At 37.9% G+C, this 10,727-nt stretch overlaps 1 protein-coding gene across 1 annotated transcript in view; it reads left to right on the top strand.

Moving 5' to 3' along the window:
* The first annotated feature begins 5,955 nt into the window (after positions 1–5,955).
* Positions 5,956–10,727, top strand: part of LOC126235375 (peptidyl-prolyl cis-trans isomerase F, mitochondrial-like) — a 93,272-nt gene continuing 88,500 nt past the window's right edge. The window contains exon 1 of the mRNA XM_049944098.1: positions 5,956–5,983. Within this exon, the coding sequence (XP_049800055.1) occupies positions 5,956–5,983 (28 nt within the window). The remainder of the gene's footprint in view (positions 5,984–10,727) is intronic.

Raw genomic sequence — 10,727 nt, 5'->3', positions numbered from 1 at the left:
CCCGACTAAGGCATCTGACATTCCACGCTCCGATACGTAGAATGCCAGTTTTCTTTCTCCTGATAATGACATCCACCTGAGAAGTCCCCACCTGGAGATCTGAATGGGGGACTATTTTACCTCTGGAATATTTTACCCAAGAGGACGCCATCATCATTTAACCATATAGTAAAGCTGCATGCCCTCTGGAAAAATTATGGCTGTAGTTTCCCCTTGCTTTCAGCCGTTCGCAGTACCAGCACAGGTTAATGTTACAAGGCCAGATCAGTCAATCATCCAGACTGTTGCCCCTACAACTACTGAAGGTGTGGCTATCTGTATTGCTGAGGCGTGCAAACTTCCTCACCAATGGCGAGGTCTGTGGTTCACAGGGGAGGGGGCAAAAGACATTACAATGTTTAATACATTAAAAGCACAAAATAAGAACTTCAGACTTGGATAAATTACATTTTACAGTAAACAGGAAAAACAACAAAAAATTGCACTATATTTCAACAAACTTTGATTGGTAAATGGTAGCAACAAGTTCAAATTTACAAGATTAAAAAATCCTATGCATAAACAAAAATTCAGTCTTAGGTTTGGAAAATGTAAATGCATTTAACATTAAAAAATGCTATTTCAGATTTTGTTGCAGATGACTGTCTAAATTACTTTACTTTGTTTAATAAGGAGGAAATTTATCAAACTGAAGAAAGAGATGAAAAATAATTTGTAGTTCAAAGTGAAACACAAATTTTTTATGGATGCCAATGGCTGACGTTTGAAATATTTAAGTTAGAGATCAATATTGCTTGATGAATAATAATCACGAGGGTTGAAAGAGTTACAGATTTATAAAGAAATTTGCTAGGTCTAAACTGAGCACACTCAGTAAACTTGTTTCATTCGATTTCAGGGTCATTACTATGGTAAAAAGCAAAAGTATATCACAGTGTTTAAACAGAGTTCTTCTTCACTAACAAACACTTGTTGTACTTCATGGAATCCAGTGATAATACATTATTGTGGTGGTGCACTGAGATGTTGCATCTGTTGGCTTCGCAGTATTTTTTGTGCAATGATGAGGAGCATAAGACCCATCTTCAATCTTTAGCAATCACAAAAACCCTCCTACGTTCTGTGATGCACTTCCATGGTGAGAACTATTCAATCAAGACTTTTTTTGCAGGACTCAATGAATATCTGTGCAAAACACATCTTATTTTAAAAAAATTGAAGTTGGACACTTTGTTTGAGCTTCTGCAGTGGACAGAATGGATGGTATGTTTTTTCAATGTAAGTCCCCCAAGCAATGTTAGTGGTTGTAGGTGGGCTCATGTTCTGGTTGATGGTGTTTTTCAAAAAGAGATAAAATTTACTTTACTTACTCAGTGATGGCGTTATGTAGGCTACATGTCAGTAATATGTAAGGTATAATAACATAGTCCAATTAATTGTTATGCCTGGTCATGTACTATGTGGTATGGACATGTGAAATCCTCTTGGTGGGAATCCTTGCCTCTTATTCTTCTGTCGGCACTGTTCCTTCATATGATCTAATTGACTGAATACTTGTGGCTTTTCTTCTGATAATCTTCTGTAGCATCTATATGAAATGTGAAAAGGATATCGTGATATGTATGAAGTGATTTTAATCACTGTGTGCCAGACTACTGAGATTTAGAGAGAGTATGTTGGCAGTTGTTATGCGATGTCACCAGGTCTCATGTATCTTTCTAACAAAGAAAACACAGAAAACACAAGCTAAGATTCTGTTAAATCATGTTGCTAAGTTTTTTACAGTCTTTAATTATATAAAACCAAATACTTGCATCAGATTACCAGTTGTATGTCTTGTTGATATATCTAGTTTAGCGTATACCATTTTTCACCTTCCCATAGCTTAAGAGTAGAAAACAGAGGGTCACATTAACAAATAATACTACGAGAATAAAATTAAACCAAGCGCAGAGAAACATTAAATGTAGTATCCTGCAATGTTCAGCACTTGGACAACTCCTGTTCTTTACTCATATAAATGGTATATAAAAGACGGTCTAGATCTAGTCAAAAAAATTGTGATGTTTGTAGATGTAAAAAATATACCAGTACTGATAAAGGGGAAAATACATGTGTACAAAATATGAACAAGAGAGTAGTGGAGCAAGCTTACAACTGATTGCAACAAACAGTTTAGAGCCGGTTGTTCTAATGCCTCATGGCCAGGTGGCCCTACTGCGCCACATTTACAGCTTGTTTTGTTACATTCTCAAGCCTATTGTCAACCCCTGCCTGCAGTCATCTGGCTGAGGCATGTGACTGAGTAGCATACAGCCTGGATGCTTAACTGCTTGTGCAAGAGCTGTTTGCCTACCCCTTCTCACGTCTGATTACAGTCACCTGGCTGCACCCTGTGTGGGCACTCGAACAGCAACAGTCTGCTTTTGAGAGTAAAAAACATCAGCTTTACAAATGGTTATTTAATTTGATATAGTTTGGTAATGATATGTCATTCCTATTGTACATACTGTAGACACACTGATGTGTTATGCAATGGTTCTTCTGGCAATGTCTGATAAGATGAAAAAGACATTTACTTGTTCTTGTCAGTTTGCTTCATTTTGCCTTTATGCAGTGATTTTCCTGTCTCTAAGCTCTTGTTCTAATCTACATGTATTACCACTTGTAAACAGTCACTCTTCCCCTTCCTCAGATGAGTGCTGAATAACATTTTTGTTTTCTAGAAACTTCTTCCAGCTCCATTTTGTAACTAATTCTTGATTCCTTGTTTCCTCACCATGCAACTACACTCATACAGTTCCCTCCCATCTGTAGCTTAATGCCTTACATTCTGCAATCTCACATCTTAAATCAACATACCATGTCCCTTGTCCCTGTGTTTGTTGTCTTACTTTATCCTGGTCCTAGTTCAAATGCTTTATCACACTTTCTTCAAATATAGAATGGTATGACTATTACAACACCACACCCACCACCCACTGAGAACTGTCACATCATCAATAACTTCACCCCACACAGTGTAGCATCACCACGTGCTTCATACTAATACTTAAAATTTAAAATATTCAAAAAATGTATTTTAAACTCTTTTTCTTTTGGCTTTCCTTTTGGACTCATGTCATTTAAATACCTGAGTGTAATGTTGCAAAGTGATATGAGATGGAATGAGCATGTGAGGATTGTGGTAGAAAAGGTGAATGGTCAACTTTGGTTTATTGGTAGAATTTTAGGAAAGTGTGGTTCATCTGTAAAGGAGACCACATATAGGAGAAGGACACTAGTGTGACCCGGTCGAATTAAGGCAAGACATTGAAGCAATTCAGAGCCAGGCTGCTAGATTTGTTATTAGTAGTTTCGAGCAATATGTGTTACGGGAATGCTTTGGAAACTCAAATTGGAATCCTTGGAGGGAAGGTGACATTCTTTTTGAGGAACACTGTTGAGAAAATTTAGAGAACTAGTATTTGAACTGACTGCAGAACAATCCTACTGCCACCAACATACATTTTTCGTAAGGACCATGAAGATAAGGTAAGAGAAATTAAGGCTCATATGGAGGCATATAGAGAGTAATTTTACCCTCATTCTGTCTGTGAGTGGAACAGGAAAGGAAATCACTAGAAGGTACAAGGTACAAGGTACCATCAGCCACAAACTGTACAATGGCTTGTGAAGTATGTATGTATATGTAGAATATTATATCACCATCAGTCTACCCATTTTGACATTTGAATGGTTGGGAAGAGAAGTGGAATATTAATAAGGGAGAGTATTTATTTTTGTATGTAGACTAAGTTTCCGTTTAATTAAAAACCAGCCATGTAGAACCATATTTCAGCATAGTTACAAAAACCAATTTTATGTCAACAGAAACTACAAAGAAGGCAGGGGTTGCCATTGTTGAGAATAGACGCTTATGCAGTTCTCATAACAAGGTTCCAGAGAGAATTTGAAAATATTTTACTGTCATAGTGTTTACATAAAATTTGTTGAGGTCAATTAACTATGCTTGCTGAAGTTTCATTTAAAAATGAAACCGAAGAACATATCATATTTTCATTCTCTAAAATGTACCATTTGATGCCAAAGAAACAAGGCTGCTTGTGTTGTAAAAGAATTATCTATGGTAGTATATTAGAGTGCTTTTTTTCATTGTTTTGACACATCACAGAATATATTTACAGATATGTTTTGAGCAGTGGAATGCATAATTGCAGATGTTTGTGGATTCAAATGGATCCTACTCTGATGTCAACCATCAATAACTGAACATATTTTGTATGTACAACATTTTATGGTGATGGGCATGAACATGTCTATGATAAACTGCTCTTCCACTGTCTCAGCACTGAATGGTTTTGACGAATCTTGTTACAGTGTAGTGACGCACTTCAAGGTTGATGGAAAAAAACTTGTCATGCACTAATTCAGTAACACATCATATCAAATAGTTTCTTCATAATGTGAGCAGTTGTGTTTCTTTTGCGTTGAGGTGGTACACTACATGGTGCTTTCCTGGCTGTAAATTTGGATGCAGAAGAGATGTTGGACTCTATTTGTCCAGTACTGGGAGCCAATGACCAAGGTAGGTGTCACGGGGGTTTAACATTGCTTTGCCAGATAAGACCACAGCAAAGAGTAAGCAGACACGTGCTGAATTCATGTTTACTTCAAAAGCACCACTGAGAAGTTAGAATTTGCTACCTTAGTTCCATACAGAAAGTATGAGAATCCATCAGGCACATGATACTCATTATTCTTTAAAAATAAACAAACATCAAATAAGAAATCCATAGCCACATCAGAACAGGAAGTCTTACTTCTAGCTAAGTTTCATTGGGGCCAGTGGAACAATGTTAGTAATTTTCTACTAGATGCTTCATTCTTATATTGCCATATTGCAGAGATGCTGAGTCACAGATAGGCACAACAAAAAGACTGTCACAAATTAGCTTTCAGCTAGTTTGGCCTTCATAAAAAATAGATCACATACTCTCTCACTCACACACACACATTCAAGTAAATTCAACTCACACATACCTGACTGCCAGTTGTGTGTGTGTGTGCGTGAGAGAGAGAGTTGCGGTTGTGTGAGTGTGTATGTGAGTCTGTTGTCTATTTTTGATGAAGGCCATACTGGCCAAAAGCTAATTTGCGACAGTCTTTTTGTTGTGCCTATCTGTGACCCAGCATCTCCACTATATGGTGAGTGGCAACTTTCCTTTTCATAATATTGTTACGTTCTGTCCTGAATATTCCATTGTTTGATAGATGTTTTATTGTTAATTTTAAAATATCGTTATTTTCAAAACAGAGTTCAAAATATTTCGAAATGGATACTTTATTTCAGGAGTATGGTCATGAACTATGGGCAATAAAGGAACCAGTGATAATCACGACTGACAGAGGCTACATCCGGGGATGTGACAAGTTCTTAAATGAAATAGCCACATTTTGTGGTATCCAACTCTTGGTTGAAACTGCAGATTACTACAGGCCCATGTTGCTTGACTATGTGGACACTTTGACTAAAACAAAGGCAAGTTTCATGCAGAATTTCCTGTTTTTGTGGTTTTGTTTAACTGACACTGTTATATCCTCTGTTAATAAAATTTCATGTGGCATCTGAAATCATGATGCAGTCATTGTTCCAATATTTTTTGACAAATTTGCTATGTTTGGCATAAGTTATTGATATCTGCAGACATGTTATACATTCCATCAGTTTCTGTATTTTTTTTTCCAGAGGACACATGTTTACATGGACTTTACAATTGGCAAACATCCTGCTGGAACCATAATATTCCAGGTAAGCTTTTTAATAACTTTCATACTATCCATTTACTTCCTCCTTTTTCCATTTGTGTTTCATGAGAGTGTAGTTTATTTCTTATGTACAAGTCACTACAGTTTCTTTTTTAGATTAACTGATGACATTTGGAAACAGTAACAATGGATGTATTGCAAGGCCTTCATGAAAGTAATTACATCCACCCACTGACAATTATGAATTGCATATCAGTATATTTAAAATTGACTGGACAGATGTAGTTATGACTGTTAAATTATTCAATCAAATTCCTCTGCAAATGGTTGTATAGTGATGACAGTTAGAGAGTACTATCACCTGTGTATATGATTTCTTTTCAACCTGTAGTACGATATCTGGGTTAGTAACTGCCAAACACTGTCATAGTATAAAATCTTTTTGGTGAAACGATGTTCATGCATCCCAATATAGGGGAATGGTGTTTCATTGAATATACAACAAATTGAACCAATCTCTCAAACTATTGACACTGTTGTTATAATCAATCCTAATATGCATACACCATGAAACATCACAAGGTGGAATAACTGAACTTGCTCTTTCTGTCACTTAAATTATCAGTATGCAGTATGTACATGTAATCTAAAAGTGTATGATTTTCAGGTGACTGAGGGAAATGGTATGCTATAATTACTTTGTGTAAAAACGTATTATTTGACAGAGGCCACAAACTTTTTTACTCATCATCATCATCATTTAAGACTGATTATGCCTTTCAGCGTTCAGTCTGGAGCATAGTCCCCCCTTATAAAATTCCTCCATGACCCTCTATTCAGTGCTAACATTGGTGCCTCTTCTGATGTTAAGCCTATTACTTCAAAATCATTCTTAACCGAATCCAGGTACCTTCTCCTTGGTCTACCCTGACTCCTCCTACCCTCTACTGCTGAATCCATGAGTCTCTTGGGTAACCTTGCTTCTCCCATGCGTGTAACATGACCCCACCATCTAAGCCTGTTCGCCCTGACTGCTACATCTATAGAGTTCATTCCCAGTTTTTCTTTGATTTCCTCATTGTGCACACCCTCCTGCTATTGTTCCCATCTACTAGTACCTGCAATCATCCTAGCTACTTTCATATCCGTAACCTCAACCTTATGGATAAGGTAACCTGAATCCACACAGCTTTCGCTCCCATACAACAAAGTTGGTCGAAAGATTGAATGGTGCACAGATAACTTAGTCTCGGTACTGACTTCCTTCTTGCAGAAGAGAGTAGATTGTAGCTGAGCGCTCACTGCATTAGCTTTGCTACACCTCGCTTCCAGTTCTTTCACTATGTTGCCATCCTGTGAGAATATGCATCCTAAGTACTTGGAAATGTCCACCTGTTCTAACTTTGTTCCTCCTATTTGGCATTCAATCCGTTTACCATAGTCCTTACATTTCTGATCTAGCTCTGAAATATTACTTTGCAAACTTTCAATAGAATCTGCCATCACAACTAAGTCATCGGCATATGCGAGACTGCTTATTTTGTGTTCACCTATCTTAATCTCACCCAGCCAGTCTATTGTTTTCAACATGTGATCCATAAATAATATGAACAACAGTGGAGACAGGTTGCAGCCTTGTCTTACCCCTGAAACTACTCTGAACCATGGACTCAATTTACCGTCAACTCTAACTGCTGCCTGACTATCTATGTAAAGACCTTTAATTGCTTGCAAAAGTTGGCCTCCTATTCCATAATCACGTAGAACAGATAATAACTTCCTCCTAGGAATCTGGTCATATGCCTTTTCTAGATCTATAAAACATAGATACAATTCCCTATTCCACTCGTAACACTTCTCCATTATTTGCCGTATGCTAAAGATCTGGTCCTGACAACCTCTAAGAGGCCTAAACCCACACTGATTTTCATCCAATTTGTCCTCAACTAATACTCGCACTTTCCTTTCAACAATACCTGAGAAGATTTTACCCACAACGCTGATCAAAGAGATACCTCTGTAGTTGTTACAATCTTTCCTGTTTCCATGTTTAATGACTGGTGTGATTACTGCTTTCGTCCAGTCTGATGGAACCTGTCCCGACTCCCACGCCATTTCAATTATCCTGTGTAACCATTTAAGACCTGACATTCCACTGTATTTGATGAGTTCCGACTTAATTTCATCCACCCCAGCTGCTTTATTGCACTGAAATCTATTGACCATTTTCTCCACTTCCTCCAATGTGATCCTATTTCCATCATCATTCCTGTACCATTGTACATCAAAATCTGAAACATTACTGATTGTATTTTCACCTACATTGAGTAACTCTTCAAAATATTCCCTCCATCTGCCCAAGGCATCAACAGGATTCACCAGCAGTTTTCCTGACCTGTCCAAAATACTTGTCATTTCCTTCTTGCCTCCCTTTCGAAGACTGCTAATAACACTCCAGAATGGTTTTCCAGCAGCTTGACCCAAGGTCTCCAACCTGTTTCCAAAGTCTTCCCAAGATTTCTTCTTGGATGCTGTAATTATCTGTTTGGCTTTGTTTCTTTATTCAACATAACTTTCTATGTCTACCTGAGTTCTAGTATGTAGCCATTTTTGATATGCCTTCTTTTTCCTTTTACAAGCTGTCTTGACTGTGTCATTCCACCAAGCTGTTTGTTTCATCCTACCTTTACACACTACTGTTCCAAGACATTCTTTGGCCACTTCTAGTACTGTGTCCCTGTACATTGTCCATTCCTTTTCCAGTGACTGCAATTGACTACATTCAACTAACGGTACCTTTCTGAGATCACTGTTATGTACTTGTGTCTGATTTCCTTATCCTGAAGTTTCTCCACTCTTATCCTCCTACACATGGACCTGACTTCCTGCACTTTCGGCCTCACAATACCAATTTCACTGCAGATTAAATAGTGATCAGTGTCATCAAAGAATCTCCTGAATACACGTGTGTCCCTCACAGCCTTCCTGAATTCCTGATCTGTTATTATATAGTCAATGACAGATCTGGTTCCCCTGCCTTCCCAAGTATACCGGTGAATGTTCTTATGTTTAAAAAAGGAGTTTGTGATTACTAAGCCCATACTGGCACAGAAATCCAAGAGTTGTTTCCCGTTCCTGTTGGCCTCTATATCCTCTCCAAATTTACCCATGACCTATTCATACCCTTCTGTTCGATTACCAATCCTGGTATTAAAATCACCCATGAGCAGAACACTGTCCTTGTCCTTTACTCAAACAACTACATCACTGAGTGCGTCATAAAAACTATCCATCTTATCTTGATCTGTCCCTTCACAATGCAAATATACTGACACAATCCTAATTTTCTTGCTAGACACTGTCAAATCTATCCAAATCAGTCGTTCGTTTACATACCTTATTGCAACTACGCTGGGTTCCATTTCTTTCCTGATGAAAAGCCCTACGCCCCATTGTGCTATTCCTGCTTTGACTTCTGACAGGTAGACCTTGTATTCTCCCACTTCCTCTTCCTTCTCACCCCTTACCCGAATGTCACTAACAGCTAAAACGTCCAACCCCATCTTACTTGCAGCCTCTGCCAGCTCTACCTTCTTCCCAGAGTAGCCCCCATTGATATTAATAGCTCCCCATCTTGTTACCATTTGTTTGCCGAGTCGTATCTTAGGAGTCCCTGGTTTGTCAATTAGAGGTGGGACTCCGTCACCTCCAAAGGTCCGAGGCATTTTGCTCTGATTGTTGCCAGCATCATATTTATAGTACCAGGGAAGCAGGTTGCTATCCTTACTTGCCCCGGGTCCCATTGAGTTTTACCGCTAACGGTTGAGGGACTAACCGGTGGATTTGGTAGTCTTTGCCGTCTGAGCATAATGGTGGCCACAACTCGGAATGTGTCCGAGATGCCCAGCCTTATTCCAAAGTAACTGATATCCCGACTGTCAGGAGCACTTACTTGGCCACTCATACATTGCCCGTGGTTCATGAACTAGGACATGATACCAGGAACCCACACCATGAACCACTTTTTTGCTCGGGAGCGAATAATGAGACTGCAGGATGACACCTCAGCCAGAAAAATATACTGATCTTATCATCAACTGGTAACCTTTTTAAATTAGTATCTTATGAGCAGCCAGTAGACCAGCTATAGTGAGGACATGACAACTTGGCCACTGGCTTCTAAGTACTGATCATTGAAAGTCAGCACCATTCTACTTCCCTCAGCCCCCATAGTTATGACACTGTTATTGCTTGATGAAGTGCTGTTGTATTGTCTCTGCAAGTGGATGATTAATAACAGTAATTGTACATATATTGAAATGCATTATGCTGTATGAGACACAGTCATAAATGGTTACTAAATGTTGTGAATGTCATTTTTCTTGTACTCGCTGCATTGTATTACAACAGCATTAGTTTAATGTCGTGTTCCTTGCTCCTTGTTGCTTCTGTTTGAAATTTATACCACAGCGGCTTAATGGTATGAGACTCAAACAACATAAAAAAACTTTATGCTCATTTCACGTCACTTAAAATTGTATACTCAGACTCCTCAATATATAGCCATGAAAATTCACAACAAAATAAGAGGGTTTAACACAATAACATAGCTCTAAATATTTTAAAAAGCAACTTATGCAATTTTGTAATTGAAAGATGCTACTATTCAGTGGAAGATTTAATGAAGGATGAAGTGATACTTTGAGCTGGATCCTGAAAAAGAAATAAAAACAAATGCTAATTATAATGGATGCAAAATTCTGAAATTGTGATTGAAAGAACTTTGTATAAAATATTTAGCACATAACATTGTAAGTTTGACAAAATTTTAAATAAGTAAATTATAACCTTTGCATGTCTCCTGTACATCAGACTTATGATCTGAAATTCTTTATGTTATGAGGTGAATAAAACACATTTCACAGTTATTAGTACCAGAAGACAGACAAGAAAATATT

This window comes from Schistocerca nitens, chromosome 2 (assembly GCF_023898315.1).
Source record: "Schistocerca nitens isolate TAMUIC-IGC-003100 chromosome 2, iqSchNite1.1, whole genome shotgun sequence".
In the NCBI taxonomy this organism is placed as follows: domain Eukaryota; kingdom Metazoa; phylum Arthropoda; class Insecta; order Orthoptera; family Acrididae; genus Schistocerca; species Schistocerca nitens.
The sequence above is the reverse complement of the archived record's forward strand: the minus strand, read 5'-3'. Positions and strand labels throughout refer to the sequence as shown.